A 27,198-nucleotide genomic window follows, 5' to 3' on the forward strand; every position below is an offset into this window, starting at 1 on the left:
ATGAACTGAGCAGCTGTTGGTATCCTTTTGTCAGCAGAATGTACCTCTGTGTAGGGGATTTTGAGGAAAGCCATTTGCGTCGCAGAGCCTCTTCTTCCGGTTCCTGAATGAGCAAAAATCCTCCATCTGAACCTTTTAAAGGATCATAATAGCATGGCCACTTCTACAAAATGTAATTCAATGTATGTTGAAAACACCCAAAAGAGATTAGCATTGTTTTAATTGCGTAATTCAGTATTGTATATACATTACTTTTCATCAAAGGCATCTTACAGAACAAATATTACCTTCTTAGGGCTTTTAGAATTCCTAGGAGGTTGCTTGCACAGGCTGTAAACTAGAATGATAGAGAACTTTCTTAAGATTGCAAACCAAGTAGTGGTGGAAATTGGAGTCGAATCCAGCAAAGTCCAGGTTCTCTGGATTTTTCCTTTTCTCATTTTTCAGACCAGGAGAGCATATTGACCATGTTACATTGTATTATGCATGGAATGTTAACACTTTGTTTAATTTATTCTATTACATTTGGAAGTATAAAATGAGGCATTCAAAGTAAAGACCACAATTAATGGAGGCATAGTATATATGGATACATATTTATATAGCTATATTTTCATTTTAAGTGTGATGGAGAAATTTCTCTCTAGTGGCAAGAGGTCTCCCCACTCTGAGCCAGCTGTTTCCAAGTTCTAGTTACGGAGTAGTTGGACAGGAAACTTCCCACCCAGGTAAGTTGGCTTTGAACTTGTTTGTCTGCTTCTCACATGTTAATGGATAGTGACTATGTCCATCAAGTAAAAGCTATATCTTTTTGTGTCAATACTAGAAGAAATATACAAAGACGTTTATAAAGGTGCCTAAAGTATGACCCGACTGTTTTTTCTTGTTTGTCCCTCAGGAGGAGACCAAGCTGAAAATCACCCTGGACAGGACAGCCCTGATGACGACTACAGCGGAACCCACGGGCCCTCTCTCACACCGGATGCGCCGTTTCCGGCAGATTACCAGGATGAGGGTGAGTGTCATTCTTCCGGATTTGGGGCCATCACACTTCATTACTTTTTGTCCTGGGTCTTTGCCCACCGTCCTTTGACTCACGCAGCCTTCGGTGGGTTCTCTGTGTTAGTAATCACTAGTCTGCAAAGAACAACCACGTGTTTCATTTTGTTGCTGGTCCTCCCGGGTAATTCAGTACCTCTTGTGAAGTCAGTGTATTTAGGAAAACGCTAATTCCATATTAGAGCAGGAGGTCAGAATTATTGATCTTTTTAAAAGAACTGTGACTCAAAAGTTAAGAGGGCATTTTAAGATTGCAGGGCCCAATTTATCATTCTTACAGATTTTTTAGCTTCGCTGAGTTGCATGAGAATCGGAGCTTTCATTTCATGATTATTGGATTATTGGTTTATTGTGGATTATTTGAAATTGTGAAGATCATCACACTCTACTACGGCCGTCTCTACCGACGTTTCTCACGCGCCCGTGGCCATATTGGTGTTGTTAAAGGGGCAGCCATAAGAACACAACGCAAATCTTTCTGGAACATCAGTTTTACGCGAAGATTTGGGGATGGGAGGATTAAAATAATTCAGCTGTCATCAATATTGTTTTTATATCAGAACACATTGGTGTGTGATGGGATGGGATGCTACTCGTACAAGAATCTTTAAGATACACGAATATAAAAATTTTGGCTTGGTGACTGCCAGTTTTTGGCTCAGACTCAGCCGTCCCAAGGGTGGGGGTTCACTGCGCCTCTTCTGGCATCTGGCCACGGGAACAGAAGGTTTGGTCATCACTGACGCACGCGTTATCTTATCAAAGTCTCTCTTGTGCCTTTCCAGTGGGGGAGAAAGGTAGAGATGCTACTAAACTGAGTATTAAATTGGAAGCTTATTATTCATTTGGGAATCGGGAGTAAAGTTGGTAAATTATTTCTTGTTTCTCTCTATTAGTCTGCAAACTTTCCATTTTTTTTCTTCCAAATTTCCCTACGACTTTGGCATTTTCCAAGAGTTCTTAATCTCAATGATCCCTTCTCTTTTTAATTTATCCATGAATTCTTATTTCATTTCACCCTTTCAGTGACTTATTTTTCTCCTTTTTGTTGAATTGATGATCTTCATATCAGAATTGTGGATTCAGTTGCACAGAAACATTTTATTTTGCTTGAGCTTTGCAAACTAGCACCATTAGTAATACCCAAGTTTTAGAAATCAGGCCTTGTAACGTGAGATCTGTGTATTGGTTCAGGTAGTACACTAAAAACATTGTTTGGATTGAGAGCTTAATCATTACATTGGTAGCTGATTAATAATTGTAGAAAATTAACAGTGCAAAACATTAAAAAATAATCTCTCATTTGTTTTGATTGATCTAATGCTTGACAGAACTAGAACAATAGTGCCTCGTTAATCCATAAGTCACTTATTTGGTATTTCCAACTTTCCTGAGCACGGGTGAAAACACAGTAAGTAAGCCAGGAACACCCCCAATTAGAAATAGATGTTCCTGTGACCTGTGTTAACACTTATTTACCTCTCTCGGGGGAGCCCCTGAGGCCTTCACTGGGGATTCCTCATCTTAGAAATTTCTAACCATTACAGTGTTCCGACTTCTTAGCCCACAGTACAGTGAAGGGGTACTATAAAGGCATCAACTGAGGTATAATCAAATAACACTGAGGTAAGAGACAGGAAAACAATTAAAAATTTATATAGAAAAAACAACATTAGTAATTAAGAAACAAAATTTATACACAAATTCAAAAAATAGCTCAAACTGTCCCCTAAGAGCTCAGTACCCTAAGGAAGGAAAGCTTTTTAGCTAGCATTTATTGAGCACTTACTACATGCCTTGTTATCTATATGCTAAGCACTTTGTGTATATCATCATTTAATCCTCAGAAAAGCCCTAAGAGGTGGATATTACAATCATCTTTATTTTACAGGCAAGGAAACGGATACCAAGGGAAGTTAACTTATCTAACATCACACAGCTAGATAGTAGAAGTGCCAGGATTTATACTTACACAGTCTGGTTCTAGAACCTCTGCTCTTAATCACTTTACTGTCCTTCCCATTATCTTTGCCTGAGTTACCCAACAAGAAGAATTCGTATTCCAGATATGTTGGTTAAGACAGTACAGATGCACATGGCATGTTTGAAAATTCTTGCATTAAAAATAGCTGAAAAAATTTTTTTTTAATTCAGCATTGAAATTTTCCTATTATCCGAAAAACTCCAAAGTGGAGAACTTTGTTCTATAATGGTTTCCCATAACAGAGGTTTTAACTATATTAGTAAAATTAAATTCTTACTTAATAACTTTTTTAGTTCTGTGCATAAAAATTAGAAGAATTCCTAAAGAGACGCAGGCAAAGACAGGGGCCAGAGCAGGTTTGTTTGTGTGTTTAAAATGCGACTGCAGGTTGGTGCCGCGACACAGCATCACACCCAGCGCGGGCCGGGGTGCTTGGCGCGCAGCGAGCGTCATCGTGTTCCGTTTCCTACCCCTGCCCGATAAAGATTCATTTCCTGTGAGGTTAAAGAAAAGCTTAGAAAGGTGTTAAAAATCTGCTTAACTGGATTTGACCATTCTAGAGAACAGGAGCGCTTGAGACTCATTTATTATTTTTACAGACACTATTTAGAGATTACAAGGTCTTAGCAAGGTACGGTGCTACGAACGATGAGTGAAAACTGCAGTGAAAAGTCAGACACAGCCCCTCCCCTCATGGAGCCTCACATCTCACCGGGAAAACACACTCTTAATAGACAAATAAACATGAAGCCAGTGTCTTCAGTTCCTGGTGAGATAGCAATGGCCATCCTTTAGGCGGGGGGAAAAAAGATACTCTTTAACTTTCTTTGAAGTGCCATTATTTTAGGCTTTTGGAAATTTATCTTTATTAGAAAATGAAAGGTCACTGTTAAAATATTTCAGCTTTGTTGCCTTCCACCTCCAGCCAGAGCAGTATCCTGAAGGTGCAATTATAAAAGGACACATGATCTGACCCAGCCACCCATAACTTAAGTGATGAGAAGCAATAACCACGGTGCATGCCGTGTTTGGGGCGTGCTTTTGTGAGAATTACAAAGAGGTCTAGAAGAATATAAAACCCTAGCCGGGTGCACGGCAAAAACGAAAGACAGAAGAAAACCAAGGTTACAGGATAAACCAGGCATAAAAATGAAAGTATGATGCTACCTAGTCACCATCCTTTCTCCCTTGCCTTGTAAAAGTCCTCAGTCAGAGAAGGCTGGAAAGATGACCACACACGAGCACATGGCCCCACCACTGGGAATGCAAACCTGCTAACAAGTAGTAACATTTAGATTTCTAAACCTAGGGAGACACACTTTTTATCATATTGAAGGAAAAAATTTAGTATGAGATGCTGAATATAATAATTTTACAAGAGTCAGCCAGCTACAAAGCCCGAGATCTGATTGCTTTCATGGTCCAAAATATACAATGGAATTCAGTGTATCTGTAAACTTATTTTATTAGTATAATGAATAAACTCTATATACATTCCTTTCTTTAAAAGATGGGATGGGGGAAGTGATCATACTATGAATAGGGTATAGCTACTCCTCCTGGAAGAAAAAGAAAAAAAATTATAAGAGATGAAACTTAAAATCTATAATAATGTATTATATATTATGTCCTATGTGTTATTATGTTCTAATTAAGGAGAATGGAATGAATGGATATTGGACAGATATATTTAGGAAGAAGTGGGAAAGAAGGTTTTTAGAGCTTATTTTTACATTAGGAGGTCGAAGGTTTAAAGGTCTTATTCCCCGGCAAAATGAACGATAGAATTGGAAATGTAAAGACCCGTAACCACCTTTGGGGAAGAGTAATCATGAGTAACTGAAGGTCCTGTTGTGCTACTTGACTTAAAAAAATTGCAAACCTATTAAAGCACCAATAGTGGCCATTTTTGACTCTATGCCTTTTCTGAAAGGCACATTAAACAGCATATAGAAAATTCTGAAAATAAATAGAATAAGTTGTTTTTGCAGCTTTATTTGTAGCCCCCTCCACTCTTTATTTTACATTTTTCTGCTTTCATTTGGTTCTGAAATGGAAGTCGGTTTGAGCTTTAATATTGTGAATAATAATAGAATAGCTTTTGTTGATCATTGTGTGCTTCATTTCTATAATAATAGAAAGAAGATATTATTTTAATATCTTTTTAATGGGAAGAATGTATTTTAAACAAGACTTCTAATATTGTGAAATAAAATTTAAGGTTTAAGTTATTGATTAGATTTTGTGGCTGGAATTGGTGTTTGTCTTACATTTCATTGTGCCAAAGTTAGAATTTTGGAACCTGGGACCTGGAAGCAATGGTAGTCATCTAGTAATAGGAACCTTTTATTGAGTACTTACTACACCGTACAAAGTGTTTTCTATTTAGACGCATTTTTCTATGTGTGTGTGTGTGTTTTTCTGGTTTTGGTTGTTTTTTTTTTTTTTAGTTTCTAAGGATTTTTAAACTTGTTTTTTTATTTTGAGTTTTGATTGTATTACATTATCGCCTAAGAACATAGTCTCTATTATTTTGATTCTTTGGATTTTATGGAGACTTCTTTTGTGGCCTGCCCACGATTGGTTTGTGCTTATGGGCTATGTGTGTTCCCCAAATGGTTATGCACTCTATTGTCTTAGGCATGTAAATAGTGTTCTTCAGATCTCCTATATCCTAGCATTTCTTTTATCTGCTGGAAGAATTGTATTAAAATCTCTGGTTACAGTAGTAGATTTATCCATTTTCCCACGTTTTGTTTTCCATTTCCAAGGTCATGTTACTAGATACTCAGAAAGAGATCCGATAGTTTTCCAAAGGTTTCTTCTGGCTGAGCTGCAATCCTACAGAGTTTCCACTCATCACGCTAGTTCTGCCATCGAGGTCCACTCATAGCACCGCCTGGTAGACTTTATACTGGATGAGAACTAAGGATATTTGTCCCCAAGTCAGTTTGGGACGCCCATCGCCGTGAGTTTTGCGTAGAAATTCTGTTGTTTCACAGAATCAGTAAACGGCGTCTCTTACAGTGCTGACTGAGGTATGTGAATGAACGATGCAGTGATTAGCAGTAAGTAACCTCACTGATCAGGTAAATCTCAGGCCAAATCCCACTGACAACTTGGGGGGATCGCGTGCGTATTTTAGGGCTGCTTTGTTTGGAAAGTTAAACGTGTCTCTTGCAGGCTCAGTCGTTGCTACCCTAGTAGGTAAAAAGAGTAAATAGCCTAAAAGCAGCAAGCCATTTGCTTCCTCCTCATGGATGGAGTCAAGCCCATTACTTTCTTCGTGTGTGTTTTTTTAACTGACATAAACGATGTGTGCATATCCAGAGTTTTTCATCTGTCTTTGTTCTGTGATATGAAGATAATGACAGTGACTCATGATAGTCTCTCTCCATATATGAACATGTAAATAAACATGTGAGCACACAAACATACATTCAGTAAGCATTTATCTCATTTTCTCTTTATTCTTTAGACAGTTGCCTTTGTCTCTGTTGCTCACAGGTATATTTTTCTTCAATAGAAGCACACGACTCCTGTCAACCCTAATGGAAGTTGTGAGTGTGTGTGTGTGTGTGTGTGTGTGTGTGTGTGTGTTTGGGGCACACATTGTGCAAAAACACAAAACTTGTTTCCATGTCTGTGGTTTGGGGGCCAAAGAATGAATTCTGCCGTAAGCACACACTTTTATGCGCACGGCGGATTTCTGAACAAGTTTGTCGGCTTCAGGTGAGTCCTCAGATTTCAGATCATGGTGAGAAATTGAGGACCCGATGTTGAGTTAACTGTGATAAGGGTAAGTAAGCTGTCACTCAGGATTGCAGTGGCCTCCTTCATGAAGACAAATGTCTTATTAGCGCGAAGACATCATGTCGTTTATAGAGTCTGGTATAAATCACAGATGAAGATGACAAACTGGGTTTCAAAGTTAACAGTAATTTATATAACTTAAACAAATGATTACCAAGGATTATACATGTTTTATGAAGAGTAAAAAAACAATAACAATTATCTGTCTGTGAACTACCCATTTTTCATTCTGTAGCCCCGCATGCTGGGCTGCGGGTTCCTGTTTGGACTCCAACCTTCTACCTGGTGCCCAGTGAAGCATTCTCGCGTGTGCTGATGGCTGGGTGTCGTCCATGAGGCTTCTTCCACTGGGCCGAATTCTTTGCAAACTTAACCCAAGTTTCTACATAGAATCATGGCATTTTTGGAGCTGGAAGAGACTTGGTGATTGCCTAATCTGATCTGTTTTACCACAGAGGAAACTAAATTATGAGGTTAAGTGCCTAGTTCCTTGGACTAACAAGGCACAGCTAGCGTGGAAACCAAGACCACCTCCCCACGAGTGGCCTCCCCCCGCCCACCCTGTGTTCCTCCCCTCAGCATGCTTGTCAGTGCAGACCCAAACAGCTTTGCAGGAGGCCTGATCGTGGCTCTTAACCTATTTCTGGAAAGTTTTAGTTGTTTTTCAAACATGTGTGTCCCTCTGGCCTATGTATGTTCTTATCCTGTTCCCAGAATAATTTGGGAGCAGTACATCTTATTAAAAATTTCAAAGGGATCCATAAATGTTAACGATTATGATTATGAACAACATAAAATAAGTGCCTGAATCAATCTGACATTGAACTAATTAGTTATCTTTTCTTGGCTTTTTGTCTGTTATAGATTTTAATATACTGCCAGTGAAGTGTTAGTTACTGACTCCCTGTATTGAATGCCCTTGATCAAGCATGAGGCTAGAGGCTGTTTTAAGGACCCAAGGAGAACTAAGGGGTGATTTCTTTCCTTCGTGAGTAAAATAATCTACTGAGTAAATAGTCTTCGTGTGAAGAGGAGACAGCTCCGTAACAAAGTACATGGGGCACAATCAAGTGCAGCACATTAGGGACAGAATTTTCGGAGAAAAACAGCAGGTGGGACTTCTAGTGGTTTGGAAGAAAGTCAAGATAATATTTGGACTGCGCTTTGGTCCGAGTGTTTTTAGAAGTCTTTTCCAGCCTAGGAGTAAAAGCAAGAAGTCCATTCTTTCTCTGAAAGATCAACCATGTATTGAGCTGACACTACAATTAGCAGTAAAATCACAACGGCTGTTTTAAAGCACAAATAGCTGGTTTTTAAGTGAGCGACTTGGCAGATGAGATTAAGCTTTTGCATACTGCCTGTGGTATTCCCTCTGTTTCTTTCCAAATTCTAAACTAGTGGACAAGCTTAGTGGCAACATGAACAATCTAGGCTGGTGCGTGCTGAGTGGGGGTGTCAGTGTGGCCACAACAGTGGTGGCAAAATGATCTGTGGTGTTTGGGATGCTAATGTGATGTATTTATCTGATTGATAGATAAATAAGTCAGATTTGGATTTACATATCTTTGTTTATTCGAAAGTCTTGTATACTGTGTTTCATTACCTTGTTCTTCAAATCCATAAATGCGTTGTAATTAAACGTAGCACCTGTGTATTAGATGAATACTGAATTAACTGAGGGTTGGCCACCTTACCTGGGGCGACCAGGTCTAAAGTTCTAGGGTGTAGGTTTCTGATTGTGATGTTAACCACCAGACCGTCTTTCCTCGTGCTCCAAAGCTGTCGACCATTTTTACCTCAAAGTTTAATATTCACTTAAATATGCAAGGATTTTGTTTAAGAATTTTCAGGCCATCTATATGGCCTGAAATAGATACATATATCTGCATATATAGATACATATACTTAATTTATAAAAATGTAAATCTATATTTATACTTAATATATGTTTTTGTACTATTCATGCTTTGGTGACCTTATTTTTTACTAGCCATAAATTCTTTCCAACCTATCATAGAACTGTGAGTTTTCAAATGGAGGGTAAGTGTTAATAATACTATTTAAAACAATGCGGAAGCACCTGCTAATCTAGAACACCATGGTCTACTAGGGAAACATGGATGAATTCACAAACTGTATAACACTTACGTCTAGACTGCCTTCCTGACTTTGAATGACAGCCTCTTTCATGCTGGGCTCTCAGGAGCTCAAGCCCAGATACACAGTCTACGGGGAAAGAGAGATTATGCAGATCGGTTTCCCTGGCTTATAAAATTAGGGTTTGTAGGGCCCTGGCTGGCGTAGCTCAGTGGATTGAGCGCGGGCCTGCGAACCAGACGATCGCGGTTCGATTCCCAGTCAGGGCACATGCCTAGGTTGCAGACCGGTTCCTTGCAGGCTAACTACCAGCAGGGGATGCACGGGAGGCAACCATACATTGATGTTTCTCTCCCTCTCTCCTTCCCCTCTAAAGATATATAAATAAATAAAATCTTAAAAGAAAAATAAAATTAGGGTTTGTAGGGAGTTGTTCCCTCATGGGAAGTTTTCACTTGTAGGAGCCTCATCCAATTTACAGACACATTTCTGTAAACTGCTAGGGTACATAGCTTATGTGGTTTAGCATATTTTATTGGAATGCCCTAAAAGATACACCTTGTGGTGGTCATGGTTAATTTTATAATCATGTCATTCCGTAACATTACTCCACAACACAAAGTCAACAAAACATAGGGTTAACTGGGTTGGTAAGCTCTCCTCTCTATCAATGGTCATTATCATCAGTGAAAGACATTTATGAATGCCCAAGAACATAGTTGGGCCCAGAGATTGTCACAGCTCAGGGAAAAAAATCACTTGAGTTATCTAATCTAGCCCCTCTAATGAATTCCCATCATTCTTACTAATATCTCATTTAATTAATTATCAGATAGAGCGATTGTGCTCTGTAGCCTTCCTTTGCAGGACATCTTTCCCGCCCAACTATTATTCCTAATTTATTCTTCATGTCTAACCTAAACTTTTCCTTCCTTAGTTTCAGGCCATTGCTCTTTTCTGTACCATCTTCTGAGACTGAATAATTCCCCTCATTCATTTATATTGTTACCTTTAGAAGATATTTAAAGACTGTGAACATTTATCCCCAGAGTCTTTACTTTTCCAAACTACATAAATTTTAGTTCTCTTAATCTTACCTCATTCTGCCCCTGTCATACTGTCCAATCCTTGGGTATTTTATAACACTCCTTGATATTTTCCACTGCAAAGCACTGCCTTCTGGGGAGGGAAGTGAGAAAGCATAAAATCTCATATAAACCGCTGGAAGAGGCCTAAGTGTTTATTTGATGTTGGTGTTGCTGATCATCTGGTGCGCATGCCGGTGTAGTGCTTGCTTTGGCATATGTTGGGATATATGTGTATTTTAAAGCCTTAATGTATTATGGCCGGTTGTAATTGAATGTCCATAAAGTAGCAGTTAAGAGGGTTTTATAGACCTTAAAAGAGATCAGAATTCTCTAGCCCCCTCTTGTGGCAAAAGAAAATACTACTCTTGGGTTTTTCTGGATTTTGTTTCGTTGAAGAGGAAGGTTGACATATACCAGTTCTCAACATGTGAGCATAGGAAATGAATCTAAAGAATTTAAAAATTGTATGTATAAATGTCAAAGTACACACCCCCTCAGATATAAGAAATTCCTGTTCCTTTGTATTATTAATGCTCTAAAACCGAAAAGATACTACTTTCTTACAGCCATCACTGAAGTGTATATTCTTATCACAGAAATCGGGAGGAGGACAAATAAAATAAAACCGTAATCTCAAGGGTTGTATACTCCTAAAAAGATAAACAAGGGAGTATGAATATGAATTTTCATATGAATATGAATTTTAAGCAAAATTTACACTTACTGTTTTCATTGCCACTATAAATGGATATGTGAGCATTTCTAATGGATTTAAACAGATATTCTACATCTCCTGCAATGCACCAATTTTACCAGGTTTATGATTTATTGGAGTAGTCCTTCTATGGTGGACGCATTTACGATATTCACAGAGGTCTAGTGAGCTGCAAACGGCTGAGGGGAAGACTGGGTGGTATGCAAATGAGTGCATGTGTATTGCCCACGGAAAAATTTCTACAGGTAACACAAAACTGCGTTTGCTTTCCTAGGAGACCACTGGAAGTGGCACTTGTGTGTCAGATGACCTATAGAAGGGAATCCATGAGCAGCTGCTATTACACCTCACATGACAGTCCAAAAGGAGATTAAAATTAGATACTGTCCTTAAGTACTTTTTAAAGCTACTAAAAAAAATAATGGTTAAGGTAGATTGCCTTTATGCTCAAGTCATATTCTAATGAAAATATAGGGTCCTATTTAGCGATTCTGAGAACTCTAAAAGTAAACTTGAGATCATGCATTTTAACTTCTTATTTTAATTTTAACTTTTTACAGTTCCCATTTAATATTATTTTATGTTTGTTTCAGTTGTACAGCATAGTGGTTAGGCCATCATATACTTTACAAAAGTTCCCCCCCCATTGATATTTCTAGTACTTTCCCGGCATCATGAATAGTTATTAAATTTTTCTAAAAGGGAATATTGAAAATTATGCGAATTGAGGAATGGCAAGAGAAGAATGTTATAGACATAGCCGAATAAAATGAGAAGGGGTTGGGCACAGGTGAAATGAGTGAGAATATTGTAAGGATTTAAATATTAAATAGAAAACTAGTGGTTCTGACTGATTCTCTTTTTCTCTTCCACTTGAAGAGGTAATTGCTGTTTTTTAATAGGAAAATTAATTTACTTTATGTGTTTTTCCCTTAAAGTATGTGAATAAAATTTTAATCTCAGCTATTTATTAATTTTTAGTATTGACATTCCCCTGAACATATGAAGACAAAAATTAATAATTCAAAAGTGAAATCTCTTAATACAAAGTACTTATGGATCTTGATAAAAAATACCCTAATTTTTACACTTAAAAAAACAATAGTTTGATGTGTTTTTGAGATGTATTTGCCATCAGATTAGGTGGACTTACACACCCCAGTTTCCTTACCTGTGTAAGGGTTCTCAGGGAAATTCTGGATCTGATTTTTTTTCATGTAAACGCTGTACCCTTCATGAGAGAATAAATTGTGGACTTTCATAAAAACTTCGGAACATTCTTATAAAGTAACGAGCAGAGAACGGCCCTTAGTTGTTATGCCTGCGATGTGTATTTCAGTTGGTCTGGTAAACAAAAAATTGCCAGTACTCTTGGATCCACGTTCTTTGGCTATTGATTTTAAATTAGGTGCATGTATCTGTGCAGAGCTCTGTGATATATACAGCATTCCTACTTAGAGATATGTCTCTATGGGGCTCCTGGGGGGAAGGTTCGTTTCGTTTCAGAGCAAGTATTTATTAACCCAAATTTATCGATTGGTTTAAGAGTTTGTATTTTTCATTTGAGCATTAAAACTAGATAAATTATAATAACCAATTTCTTGGATGGTTACAGTTAATAGCTGTATAATGTAGAAATTGTTTGCAAAGCTTGACTTTTGTAGCTATGAGGAGGTGTTGGAGGGTCCGTTGGAGTGTCATGGTTTTGACAGAGTGTAGGATGGAAGAAGTGTTCCTAGGAAACTGCATCCCAGCTCTTGTTAAGTGTCATGTTATGAATATTACTTTCTTCCTCGTATCTCTGAGCTGCAAGGAAGGCAGCTCCTTCTCTCCCCCTTGCTTTCACACTCGGCGCGAGCGGATGCCTGTGGCTGGAGAGCGAGCATCTTTCTGAGTGTCCCCGGGGGGCGCCAGGGCAGTGCAGGGAACTCTTCGTGTGGAATCTCTCGGGCGTATTTGCTTCTGCAAAAATAGCCCATTCACTTAAGTTGGATAGAGTTATTTTTAAGTGTTTCCCCCTTAATTTGGAATCCATTAACATTCCCTTTTCATTTAAGATGGGACACATTAAAAAGGAGCCAAGCAGGAGAAACTTTTTACTTACTTTGTTGACTTGTTCAAAGCCTGCTTTTCAAGAACGCAGCTACTTAACTGCTTGTATCTTTGTCCCATGGACAAACTATCAAGTTGTAATATAATTTGACTCCAAATATATGAACCTTTTTTAAAAAGATATGTTTTATTTAGTGTTAAGAGACTAAACATATAACTTGTCTTGCCAGCAGAAAGAGGTTTTCAGCTATATAAGAAGCCGCAGCTTTATCTAACTGACAGCGGAAAGTACACAGAGGAATGACTGCATATTTGGTACCAAAAAATTTAAAACAAAAGTTGGAAACGTTGCTATTAATACCTGTTCAGTAGGAAAGCTGGGTTGCTCCATTGAATGGGTCTAGCAAAAGTAAATGAGAACTAACTGGTGAAGGTGCGTTAGTTTAGAAACCTTTACGTTGTCTACTTTGTGTGTGAGATGATGGCCTCCCTTCAGCATGTCTGTTGTTTCTTGCGTTCTGGGATTGCGCAAGTGCGAGCTGATAAATTCTGAAAGCTGAGTTAGTGATTAGGGCACCTCGTACAGCTCTCTCGTGATTGTTACAGAGTGACTGACACACTGTATGTAGCAGTTATGACTGTCGCGCAACGGCCCACTGTACAGAACTTGCTGAGGCCCTGGTCTAGCACTGCAGACGCAAGACCTAAGTAAAAGTTTCGCAACCCTAAGTTTACTGTTTCTACATAGAGTAGGCAAAATTTGAGTTCTGTCAGATTTAGTTATACTGCTCTTTAAGCTCTCACCCAAGTTATCACTCAAAATAATTCGCACGCACTCTGTTTTTCAGTCCAAGTGATATAAGAGCATGCTGGATCTGATATTCGATACATAGCAAAGATGTAAAATTAAGAAAAGATTTCTGGGAAGTTTTTTGCACACTCTGCTAAATGAATTATTGAAATTCCAATAAAGAAAAAATTTAAAAAACCTAAAAAGCAGTGTAGGTTTTATTTTTCCCTCAATCCTTTCAGCTCTCATAAATGTCTCCATGGAAGCTATAGCCGCAGGGTTAGAAAAGAATGTATCCTGTGATATTTCCTCGATCAGGGAGATTTTTAAAGTGTGGCATCTTGGGGCGAGGTATTGACCAAAGTGGGCCGGCAGGTTTACTGGCCTGGCAGACACAGCAGGTCTGCGGTGAATCCATGCGGCCAAACACCCTGGAGAAGTTTTTGATTAAGAAACTTTTATGATCCTTTTAAAATGAAATATGCTGGTCATTTTTTAAATGATAAAAGCAGATATTTTATGCCGTTGTCTGAGTCAGATTCTGAAATATATTTTAATGAGTTTGTTACAGAAAAGTTCCTGGGTTTCTAAGGTGCTGACTTAAATGATCAGTCCACGGTCCAGCGTACTCAGAGAACATGTGAAAAGGAAGGATAGAAATAAGCCTATTCAGCAAAAATAAGAGAAAAGGTTGACATCAGAAACCAGAAAACCTGCATTCAGAGAAGAGTTAACATTATTATTCTTTTATGAATGTTTTCAACATGTAAAGCTGTCACACTATAACAAACACCTGAGTAGTATAATTAAAGAAAAAACATTTTAAAGATAACAAATGTAATTTAAAATATGTGTAGTTTTTTTAAAAAGAAACTAAATGGATTACATTTCTACTTAGAGTTAGTAAAAGAAATGATTAAAACGATGTGAAGAGACTCTAAGTGCTAAACAATTTCATTGGGAAGATGAATTTAGAAATAATATTTTATGTAGAAGTTCATACATGAAGTTTGTAGTTTATTGAGAATTAAATTTTGAAGACAGTGCCTGCCCTTCAAAAAAGGCACGTGCTCAATGAATATGTTATCCTCTTCCTTGGATATTTCATTAACTAGTGCTTCTTGAATTTTGCATAAAAGTTAGCATTTTACCCAAGTAGACTTTTTAAAGGTCTTATGTGATTGAATATTTTTAAACTTTTTTTTTAGGTTAATGAGGTAAGAGCAAAGGTAGAAAAGAGATCTATGTCTCAAATTGATTTCCGACCGCTATTGAAGAAGAGCTGTGTGTCTATATACCCTCCCAAATTGAACCTAGTTTTTAAAAAAACTGTCAACACTGCGGTAACAAAAACTGCTCCTTAACTCACTGGGACCCTGAGTTCTACCCCGCAGTTTCAGGAGAAGCAGCTAAAATGAGTGGCATCATTCTTCACCTAGATAATGCTTTCTCTGTAACTAATAGCTCCTTGTTCATCAAGGAAACGAATGTGCACCGAGGTGACATGCTCTTCACCCACCGCTCTTTGTTCTGGAGTCCCTCAGACTGATTATATCAGCCCCAGCACTGACAAATGTCCCCCCAAACTTTAACACTACGTTAAATTGAGTTATGAGGTTTTAAGGTTACACTCCTCTGGCTAAAGGTTGATTGTCTCTGAAAGATAAAGGAATCGTGCTCCGAGATAGCAGAATCCGTGCTATGGGGCAGTCCGGGTTATTGAACTCACAGCTCTCTTTTTTTAGTTACTTGGTCTCTCTCTCTCTCTTCTGGGGAACGTGCGGAATGTCTGGGCACTAAAGTGGTGACTCACCAGTTTCCACTTCTTCCCTCCAGGATATGTGAGAAAGACCCACACGCACTCTAGCGGATGGGAACAAGACAACTCAAGGGAAAGGAGCAGTTCCTTGAGGTGTGCTGTCCACTCAGGGTGTACCCACTACCAGGAGCAAGAGAGCCTCAGTTCTTGTTTGCCCTCTGGCTGCATGCACGGGTAACACCATGCGAGGGGGTCTGAGGTGGCAAAAATACTTCCCTTCACCTTCTCCCAGCCGTCCAGTTTCTCGTGTGTGCATGCTGTCTCTGTTTGAAAATAGAAAAAAAATGGTTTTGGATGATGCTCTCAAGGCAGAAATTTCAGACTTGCTGTACAGGCGAAATTTTAAGCCGCAGCCTTGGTTGGCGACAGTGATGGTGATAGTTCTGTATGCTAGTCTCTGCCGTTCCAATCCAGCATGCTACTGCTGATGCTTTTAACACGGTAAAAACTACGGAGTAATGGTGAATTAAAGCCTGTCTGATGAACTGTGAATACTCGATTCTCCCCTACATCATATAAATTTCAGAGCGCTGTTATGAATGGAATTGATAATACCATCGAGAAAAACTTCAGTTTAGCTGCGTTCTAGGAAAACCAGAGGAAGCCCTATGTAGGGAGACGTGTTTAAACAGTGCAGAACAGCGTCCTACAAAAGATTTACTAGCCCGTCCTTCATTACCAAGAGCAACAATTACTTAGCATCTTGCCATGCTGAATACATGGCACTCTATAAGGTTAATTAATAGTACCTGTTCTCTATAATAAATTTATGGGATGCCTCCCATATGCCAGACATGGTGTTTTACGTACATTACCCATCATTATCGTTACCACTGTGCCGTGTAGAAATTATTATTCCCATAATACAGAGGCAGAAACTGAGCGTTGGAGAGGTGAATTTGCTGAAGGTCCTCAGCGAATAAGCAGGCAAAGGAGGGTTCGAACACGTTTGTGTACATCAAAAGCCCATGATCTTTCCGAAAATGCCACAATGCCCCGCAGAAAAGGAAGTAACATGTGCCACTGCCCCCCAGAGACCCTTGTGCACGGCCACAAGGAGAAATCAGAGACTCTGTTGCTCCTTGGGAAAGCAGTAGTGTGTTGATAATGACTGCCATTAACTGGGCACCTACCTGCTGGCAACCATTGTGCCTGGCACTCCCACAACTCCACACGGGCACCCTCTAAGTCCAGTACTCAAAAGCTTAAGGGCATCTACTTCCAAAGCTTCTGTCTCTTCTACCACACTCCATTGTCGTCCAAGATGGTAGAGACGAAGAAGGGGTAAGGGGCTCTAACACGGTGCTGTCCCTAGCACCTCTGCTGTGATGAAAACGTCCTGTGAGAATTATGCTGCCCAATAGGACAGCCCCTACCACTTGGAGCTACCAAGCACTTGAAACTGTGGCTAGCAAGACTGGTAAGCTGAATTTCTAATGAAATGTTTTCAATTTAAATATATATTTGCATAGCCACCTGTGGCTAATGGTCACCGTATTAAAGAGTGTGACTCCAGAAAAATGGCAACTTCCTAACTAAACAGTCAAGACAACCTAGAAAGAGCATTTCAAAAACTTCTTGAAAGATGGGTGGGATGGAAGTTGGGTGGGCAAGGGAGAGAAGAAAGAAAGGCTTGGGCATCGACTGGCTGAGGGAAAGGTCAGGAGTGTGCGGCAGGTGAACAGGCAGAGGGCCCTCAAGTAAATTTATGGGGAAGAGCAGGGAGGACACAGGATGTGGTGTGGAAGGAGGGAAGTGTTTTGAAGGAGAGCATTAGAATGTATAGTTAATGGATTTGCACAGATTGAAAGGTAAATAAAAATCAGCATTTTTTTCCAGTGTTCACCTGCTATAAATCATTTCTCGACATTTTGATGAGTGGCTTTAGTGCGAGTTGTTTAAATGGTTCTGAGATGTTTGTGTAGATAGAAGCTTACAAGGCTCCCATCCCGCCGAGCTCACAGAGCTGCTGCGTCACAAGCTTGTAAGTTCCCCGGTGGGGTTGGGAGACTGCCATTTCCTCCTTTCCAAGCCTCCTCGGAGTCATGGCAATCATCTCCTCACTTCCAGTCCATGCCATAGCTACCCTTTCTCGAGAAATTAATTCTACAAAACATTAAAATATTTTTCAGTATAAAAAGATTTAAGTCTTTACTAATATATAACACTGTCACTAACGTGTGCACTTTCACAGAACTTTGCAGTTTAAAAATCTTGTTTGAACGCATCACCGCGTTCAGCCCTCGTGGCGATCTTGCAAGGTGAGTGGTAGGTGTTCTTTGTCGGACCGGTGAGGAAACTGAGCCTGGGATTTATTTGTCTGGGGTCACGTGTCTCACGCGCAGCAGAGCTGGGGCCCAGGTAGAAACTGGGCCACCGTGGGGCCCGAGAGCTCTGACTACACTCTCTCCACAGTCATTTTTCAGCCTCCAACAGCCTCCGTAGTAATAAGGATCAATATCCCAGTGAGCTGTGACAGTTTCTTGGGTGGGTTCCCATTTTTCAAATGAAGAAACTGAGGCCCAGAAAGCATCAAACACGAGTCATCAAGCCTTTGGGCCCAACTGCCAACTTGCAGGAAGAACAAGACAGAAAAACAGTCCAACTGTCCTGCGATCACCAAAATGCGGACAGTGGCAAACTACCAGCTGACCACCCCAGACTTTTCAACAGATAAATTCTAAGGGAAGGTAAAGGATGGAGGGCAACATACAGATTAAAAGAGATTTATAAGAGGAAACAAATTTTTACATGGGCAAAATTTCTAAAAAGAAAATAAAAATGTGCAGATGTATTAGAATTGAAGTCTGAAAACCATGATTTATTTTCTGGTCTATCACTTAGTTTCTTGACTTACCCTGAAAGAGTATTCCATTAGCTTAATACTTAGAGATCCCTTTGGAAGAAACGTATTTAAACAGTTTTAAAAATAAATACACTGTAGTTGCTCTTTCATGTGTTGACCCTAATGGTCCATTCTGAATGGCCATAAACCCTTTGCCCATTCAGTTTTCTTATCACACATCTTGTGGTCGTCACTTAAAATGGTTCTTCAGAGAGAAAACATTTTGGGTTAAAGAGCTTTGTGATAAGTTCCTAGTATTCTGTAAATCTTGATAATGCTTGAGTTCATGGTCATCCGTACAAGGATAAATCTAAAAAAAACAGTGAGGAGAAATTATCCAATATGGTATTAATGTCCTGCTCTGAAGTCTGATCTACAATCAATACAAGAATGAAAACAAACATTAAAAAGAGAAAAGATTTTAAACATAAAATGAATGCACGTGCCCTGTGAACTAGACTGTCCAAGTGTTTGAATTTGGTCTAAATAAACCATTTAAAACAAAATCAGTCCTTCACTTACAAGGGTTCTGAGTTTGCAGGAAAAAAATATTTCAGTGAGAGATGACAACCTTGCAGATGCTATTTCCAGTCAATTCCAAAGCTCCAGGAGATTGAAGAGCCTGAACCATTTGACCTGTTGGGTTTCCCATAGCCTATGATAGTTCCTTTTGTTTTCATCCTGTTTTCCTAGTCTTGAAACAAATGAACTTATCCGAGTTTCAAGAATAATATGGGACAGGAAGATTTTGACAGGCATCCTAATGAGTCTGGCTCATGTTAAAATAAACAAATGTATTTCCCTCCATTATGGGGAGAGCTCCAGCAAGAGCAAGATGTATGTTTCAAGATGGCCATCTTTGGGGTTGTTTATAATGAAGGTGGAATTATTGATGCCTTACATCCTTGGAAGGATTATAAAGTGTTACAACATCAGTAGAAGGTAACTTTTTAAGTCCCCCCCCCTCGTCCTACTTGGTTGGAACTTGTAGGTTGTTTGCATAAAAGGGTACGTTTGTGTATTTTTGACCAAGCAAAATGTGTTTGTGTGCAACATGAGCAGTTTCCCTTTTAAAATGAAAGCTATTTAGAACATTAAGACTCTTTTGCTTATAAATATTTGGTAGAGCTTTTTTGTCAAGGATTTGGAAATAAAAAGTCTAAGTTTGGAAATACGTGCTCTGTTTTCCCTTCCGTAAAGATTACTCATGAACACTTTCCACTAGATTACACTGCTAAAACCCCGAAGACTTCCTGTTTTTGTTTAACACCTATGGGTTCTCGTACAGCACCGTACATCAGGAACTGAGGTCTGCAAACCAGCTTTCCTGGCATTTTCTGCCGGAAAACATGGGAGGTTCCGAGAGCCATTGCACATGGACCCAGCAAGGATTTGTTGGTGTCCAGAGCGCGTCAAACACAGACAGGGGCTGGGACTCGCACTGTGGATAGTGTGAGCCTCGTCTCCAAGAAGCATGTAGACTAATTGGAAAGACAACATTTAAGTGAGCAATTCGGCTATTACATAGTAAGCTCTAAAAAGGAGGAACATAAATTACGTTATCAGAGCGCACCTGGGAAGGGAACTGCAGCGCAAGGAAGGCCTCTCAGGGAGGTGACATTGTAATTAGGTCTTCTTTTTATCATTGTTAAAGTACGGTTGTCTCCATTTTCTTCCCACCACCCCCCACCACCCCGCCCATGCCCTCCTCCCACCCACGATCAGTAGGAATTTCTCCCCTGACAAGTGTTGGGCAGCAATGAGTGAAAATACTCAGGGCTGGGCACAGAGGGGAAGTGGCCACAACTGCAGGTGGGTATATTGCTAGGTACAACTTTGCCAGAGAGAAACTGGAAAAAATGTACCCCAAACCTTAATTAGAAATGCCCTTTGACTTAGCAATTCAACTTTAAATGCACTTTAAGAAATAAATTTACATAATGATGTTTAAGAATGTCTATCACAGGCTTGTTTATAAAAGCACAAAATTGGAAATAAGCTAAATATCTAAGCTACTACCATACAGTGGATATATGCAACCATTAAAAGTGATGTTTATAGAATATTTCACGATTGTGGAAAGATGTTCACACTTTAATACGTGAAAATATAAGCAACTACAGTAAATTCCTGTTTTTGAAATGTATACGTATGTGTACATAGAAAGACCATAATGTTCTTCACCAAAATATTTTGACATGCTTTTCCCCCCAATTTTATGTAGCAAACTTGTATCGTCTTTACAACAAAAATAAACAATGAAATTTTACAAAAATCTTGAAAATGTGTAGAGCATAGTAGGCCCAGAAATTTCACTGCTAGAAATTTATTTTAAGGAAATAAGCCAATATAGCTCCTAGAACATTAAGTCATTAGAAACAACCTATGTTTCTAATTACGTGGGATTGGTTTAATGAATTATGGCACACCATGTGATGAACTGCAGTACGACCATTAAAACTCACGTTGTCAGTGGTGAAGTCATCGTTGTCCTAAGAAAATATTCCTGATATATTAAAGGGAAGAGGGCAGGGTCCGACGCAGCAGGGAAAGGCCATATACCGAAATGGTAATGTTGGGTTATTCTGAGTTATGGGGTTATGGATTTTTTTGCCTTTTGTGCTTCTCTGTATTTCCCGTTCGCTGGTTTAAGCATGTTACTTTTTAAAATGAAAAGTCGTTTTTTTCCATGGCTGTGCTCTTAGTTGTGATATCAAATAAGTGTCAACTAACAGCTGTGGATAGATACGTGAGAGCCCACAGGGACGTGAGTACACATAAGGAGCAAAGAACACACCCAGCGTGTGTTTGTAAAGGGCAGGATGTCCCGTAAAGTAGGCGAGCCCGACCTGGGAACACTCCTCCATCCTGTCCCCCGGGGAAGAGTTAGCACCGCAAACGCCCCAGCACCCGTGGCCCCACTTGGAATCCGCCCTCCCTCAACATCACCCCTCTCAACCCTGTGCTCAGCCTGAGCCGTCACAGGTCTCTCCTTCTCCATCATAATCTTCTGTGAAGGGAGGGAGAATGCCTAAAGCAACTTTGTGTTTTCTTCCATTTCCGGCCTCCAGCAGCTGGCCTGGTGCTTTTCACAGGGGAATGCTCAATACATGGGTGTGAGACAAGTTTAAAAATAATGGTCACGCTGCTTTCCTTCCTCATGCCTCCAACTTTGAGTCCTGTGTGCCCAGAGCAGCCCGTTAGGCAAATGTCTTCCAGGATCACTTCCTAATGATCTAAGTGAGAAACTTCTCTTTGGATTTAATGATTGAATGGCCATAATCCATTAAGTTTACTTTGGGTTCTGTGAATAACACTTCGTGTATGTTTTCCTCGTACGAAACAAAACATCAGCTACCGCTTAGCTGCACTCGGGGCCGTCCTGCCGTTTCTCTACCTAGGGATTGGTGCAGCCTTGTGAGGCTTGTCTGCAAATCGTTCCCCTTAACTTGACTTTTTTTTTCTTTAGTTTTGTTTTACTGGTATCTAAAAACACAGCGATTTTACTGTCTTCCCTCTCCTGAGTTGTCACAGGCTCTACTAATTGGGTATCCGCCTCCCTTTCGCTTTCTTTCTTATTTATAGAACCCTGATTTTGTTCAGAGTGGCCAGGCGCCCAGCTGACAACACTTGCCTCCTTAGACAAACTGCAGTAAGGCAGCCGCCATGGCCCACAGTTCTGGCCGTCGAGGTGTAAGATGAAGTCACTAGAGAAAGTGTCCCTTCCAAAACAAAATCGCTGAGGAATCCCCTCTTGTGTTCACCTTTCTTTCCCTTCTTCCTGCCTGGGATAGGCTTGTTGCCAAAGGGTATCGCAGCCCTTTACTCAAGACCTATTGTGACGTACTTTGGCTAGTCACCATCAGTGGCAAAGCTAGAAGAATATAAATACCCAGGCCACTCTTTCTGTCATATCTTCAGTGTAGTTATTAGTGGAACTTCACTTTATTATAAGCTTTACTAATTCGCCACCCCCTCAGTGAACCACATTTCAAGTGAAAGGAGTCTAAATAAATATGCATAATCCAGCAAACGTACAAGTGCCTTCCTGTGCAAACTTTATGCCGAGAAGTAGAGGAGAGAATAAGACCATTCCTGCCCTCGAGAGGCTTATAAATAGATTTATGTGCAAATGTGATGAAGGTAGACTGTGGTAATTATATAGTGTGCCAAGAGAGCACAGGAGTGTAAGATTCATTCTGAGTAGGACATTTTATTAAAACTTCAAGAAAGTAGTGGGCCTGGAAGCACAGTCAACGGTTACAGATGAAGACAAGGTAATCCCAGGCAGATGACGACACACGAGTGAGCACGTGAAGAGACACGTTCTCGGGTGGAGTCGGGAGGTCGGGTCTGGCTGCAGCACGTGCTGCTCAGATGGGGCAGGAGACAGAGCGGGGCAGGAGTTCGGGTGCGGACTGTGACGACTTTGTTTCGACTTTGTTTAGTAGGAGGCTGGCAGCTTTGAAAAAAATTTTTCTCAGAAAATTTTTTTGAAAAATTAGTCGTAAATCAACATGGTCAGATCTGTGTTTGGGAGGAGGGGAACATTAGAGGCAAGATGAGAAGGCTCTTCCCATGGTGTTGGTGAGCCGGGCGAGGATATTCTCGTGCCGTTGGTGAGGGGCAAGGGACAGCGATGGATTGCAGAGGGCACTTTACCTCTAAAAACAATGGAATGGAAGGATGAACTGGATACCGAAGGTCGTTGTGGAGTATTGTTCCTTGAAAAACTTTTAAATTTGGGTTACAAACCATCTCTCTTGAATGAGTTCCACATTTATATTTAAGAATGTAAGGAATTGGCCCAAATGGTTTCTTGAAGGACCGTTCTCTGCCTTGGGGTAAGTGGAAAACATTTTAAAACTGGGAGCTCCTTCTACAATTTGGTTGGATTACTGATTATCTAAATCCCCTGCTTTTCCCCCCTCTCCGTTCGGTTTAGACTGCTAACTATTTTAGTGATCACCATGACATTCTCTCAAAAATACTGGAGAAATTCTAAGACTTCACATGCCAAGGCTGCGACTGTCCAGATGCCTGCTATTGGCTTGGGTGGCCTAAGCTTAAACACACAGGTTTCTACGAGAAACAGAAAACATCAGATGTGTACTGAGGTCAGTAATCACTGCCTTCTACTCCTCTCCGGCCAGCACGAGAGTAGTTGAATGACTTTTTAAGTGTCTATGAATTATATTTATGATTGCTGTTCCCCCCAACTTTATTGAGGAATAATTGACAAATATAATTGCATATATTTTAAAGTGTACAGTGTGATGATTTCATATGCATATACATTGTGGAACATGTATATGTTCCACATTTATCTTGCATTTACCAAGAGCAAGATAATTACCACGTTCATCATCTCACTTAACTCTCTCTCTGACTCTCTCTCGTGTGTGTATGTGCAGTGAGCATGTCTAAAACCCACTCTCAGCCACTTTCAACTATACAATGTCATGGTTTATTATTGCTCTTTTAACTCTCATTACTATTGGTAAGAAGAAATGCCTTTTCTTTGGATGAAGTTTGTATTACTTTTGTTTCTGTGTTTCTTTTGCCTTAACAAGATTTCAGAACCTTACTTTCTTTTTCTGCTCAACAATTATGAGTATTGTCAGGGATGACAAAGTTCAGTCCCAGTAATTTATTTTTATTTAACATGTATAAGTGTGCCAGGGACTATGAGTTTCTATCATGTTCTAGGTTTTTAGAGAAACCTTATTTCCAGAGTAGCAAAAGAAAATTGTGCTACTCTGGACGTCCTTGAAAGACGTCCTTGTCTAGAAATATCAGTTTAAGTTTAAAGGAATATTATTGATTTATTTAGCTCTGAGAATTTATTTAGAGGCTTTCTAAGGTATGCAGAGAGCCTGTAAGATCATTTAATTCATACTTAAGGCAAAGTTTTTCCTGATGACATGTTCTTAAATTATTGCTTGGTTATTTGTGGTTCTTGAGAGATTATCTCCTGTTATAATTGACATCATTGATAGGAAACTCATTTTTCTTTCCTTTTGGCTCAATTTTCGGTTCCTGGGTTATCTCTTATCAAACTTCTAATAATTCTGCTCCTCAGTTTTTTCTCCTGTTGATTAGTAGAAGACCTTAGATTATTTGTCTTGTCGATGTTGTTTATATAAGGGACATTGTAGACACTTAGTCATAAGCTTTGTCATCAAGGTTTCAAATCTTTTAATTTTTATTAAAAGAGAAGAGCCATTTGAAAAGCAAGAGCCATTTGAAAATTCCAAAAGCCATTTGGAATTTTAATGTAACTATTCCGATCAAGTTGTGGAGTGTCGTTACTGACTACCATGACCTGCTGACGTTTCTACATCCAGAATACACTGGTGGAGAAAATGATTGGCTTCTCCGAGTTTGTCATTATTTGTCCAGTTGGGGAAAAGTGTCACCTATTCTCTCCTATTAGCTTAAATGTCATTCTAGCTCTCATTCTTAAATTGTTTGCTCCAGGGCTGTGGGAGGGGTGTGGCAATGGAAGATCTTTCCCAAAGCCATCCTCATCTCCCACCCTCATTCTTACCCCCCTTTGGCTTTGTCCATGTGTCCCTTATACATGTTCTTTGACAACCCTTCCCTCTCCCCTCCCCCCCATTATCCCCTGCTACCTCCCCTCTGGTTACTGTCAGTTTCTTCTTAATTTCAGTGTCTTGGGTTATATTTTGTTTGCTTCTTTGTTTCATTGATTAGGTTCCACTTATAGGTGAGATCATATGGTATTTGTCTTTCACTGTCTAGCTTACTTCACTTAGCATAATGGTCTCCGGTTCCATCCACACTATCGTGAAGGGTAGGAGCTCCTTCTTTCTTCTGCATAGTATTCCATATACATTTTAAAGAAAACTCTCACCTGAGGATATGTTTATTGACTTTAGACAGAAGAAAGGAAAGAGACAGAGACAGAGGGAGAAAATCATTAGTTGGTTGCCTCCCACATGCACCCCCACTGGGGATCTAACCTGCAACCTAGGTATGTGCCCTGACTGGGAACTGAACCCACAACCTTTTGGTGTATGGGATGATGCTTCAACTAAATGAGCCACATCAGCTAGGGCTTATTCTTACCACTCTGTTATTTATAGTTTCCTGCAAACATTAAAAGTTTGTATCTCCTTTTTGTTTCCACCTCAAGACGAACATTTATGTTACATTGTTAATACTCAAATCTTTGAAAACATTGAAGCTAATCATGGAAAACTTTCATTTTTAAGAAAGCAACAGTTTTTAAACCACCAGCTACTAGTACCAGTACAACCATTTGTATTATAATTCCAGACCCCTGAGAGCCTAATACTGATAGTGGCGGCAGCAAATGATGAAAGTAGTTTAGTGTGTCAGAAAAGCTGGGCGAATGAAGATGGCAGCCTTGATACAATTTTAAGTGGAACCTCTAAAGCAGGCCACCCAGCATGAAATCAAAGTGAGCCAGCCTCCTGCTCAGGGTGGAAGATAATTGCCATCTGAGGTCAAAAAGAAACGATGATCTTGATATAGAATTGCACCATTAGGTGTATTATTGGATTTGGGCTGGCGAGAGTAGAGCTCTCCGCTGAGACAGCTGTCCGCTGTCAGGGCAGCGCTGCAGAAGGGGTGGACCAGTGGTCTGTTTCAACATGGCGATTCCCACGCAAGCATGTGGAAACACCGGTGCCTTCGCAGGCCATTGTGCATTAGGGTGCTCTATGCGAAATCTAAAAATCATTGTCTTTGCTAACGTGTCACATTACAAGCTCATTTGCTCCTCTCTGTTGCCATAATACCTTTACCGTACTATACTTTTAAAACCTTCCTTTTTTATTGATACTTGTAGTTTGGATTATTTTCCTCCAAATCTGTTGATTGTGATTTTTCTTTTTATTTTTTTTAAGGTTTTATTTATTTATTTTTAGAAAGAGGGGAAGGGAGGGAGAAAGAGAGGGAGAGAAACATCAGTGTGTGGTTGCCTCTCACATGGCCCCTACAGGGTGCCTGGCCTGCAACCCAGGCATGTGCCCTGACTGGGAATCAAACCGGTGACCCTTTGGTCCACAGCCAGTGCTCAATTCACTGAGCTACACCAGCCAGGGCTGACTGCGACTTTTTCTTGATTAAATTCCATTTTTTTTTAATTTTTTATTTATTTATCTTTAGAGGGGAAGGAGAGAGGGAGAGAAACATCAATGTATGGTTGCCTTTTGTGCGTCCCCTGCTGGGAGTTGGCCTGCAGGGAACTGGACTACAACCCAGGCATGTGCCCTGACTGGGAATCGAACCGCGATCCTCTGGTTCACAGGCCCGCGCTCAAGATTAAATTCCATTTTGTTTTATTCTTGAAGTACTTCAGATTCTATTTCCATTCTACCATTTGATTTCTCTGTTTTTGCAGACTTCTATGATACCTTCTAAGTTAGTGTCTCATGAGAGCTTAATATTTGTTCTGGTTTTGGTCACTAGGAGACATAAAACACACAAGCATCCTGAGAACCCCAATTAGTATCATATTTGAATCGTTATAATATAATTATTATATTATATAGCTTAAAAGGAGAGTCCTTTAAGCCACAGGAAGGTATATGTCCTAAAATTATACAGTACATATAATTATGGTAATTATAACAATTCAAGTAAAAATAGACCTGAAGAAGTTATTTATTTCAGTTCCTTTAATTTATAGGTAATACTAATATGCAGAAGTATTAAGTTACTTCTTTATTACCATTTGTTTTCAAGTTTTATCTAATTTTTGGTATATGAAAATTATTTATGTTCAAGTATATTTGCGTTTCTCTCAAAAGGAGATTTTTATGTGTATTTGGTAAGTCCAGACTACTGGTCTAAGTATAGAACTATAGCTTGCTTAGTCCCAACCTTTGCGCACTTTCATTTTATCATCCTTAAAATTATTCCTATTATATCATTGAATGCTCAAC

At 39.6% G+C, this 27,198-nt stretch overlaps 1 protein-coding gene across 1 annotated transcript in view; it reads left to right on the top strand.

Moving 5' to 3' along the window:
- SKAP1 (src kinase associated phosphoprotein 1) overlaps positions 1-27,198 on the top strand; it is a 272,735-nt gene that overhangs the window by 75,456 nt on the left and 170,081 nt on the right. The window contains exon 4 of the mRNA XM_037033577.1: positions 899-1,015. Within this exon, the coding sequence (XP_036889472.1) occupies positions 899-1,015 (117 nt within the window). The remainder of the gene's footprint in view (positions 1-898; positions 1,016-27,198) is intronic.

Source organism: Sturnira hondurensis, unplaced genomic scaffold (assembly GCF_014824575.4).
Source record: "Sturnira hondurensis isolate 20B ecotype Veracruz unplaced genomic scaffold, ASM1482457v3 Scaffold0021632, whole genome shotgun sequence".
Classification (NCBI taxonomy): Eukaryota; Metazoa; Chordata; class Mammalia; order Chiroptera; family Phyllostomidae; genus Sturnira; species Sturnira hondurensis.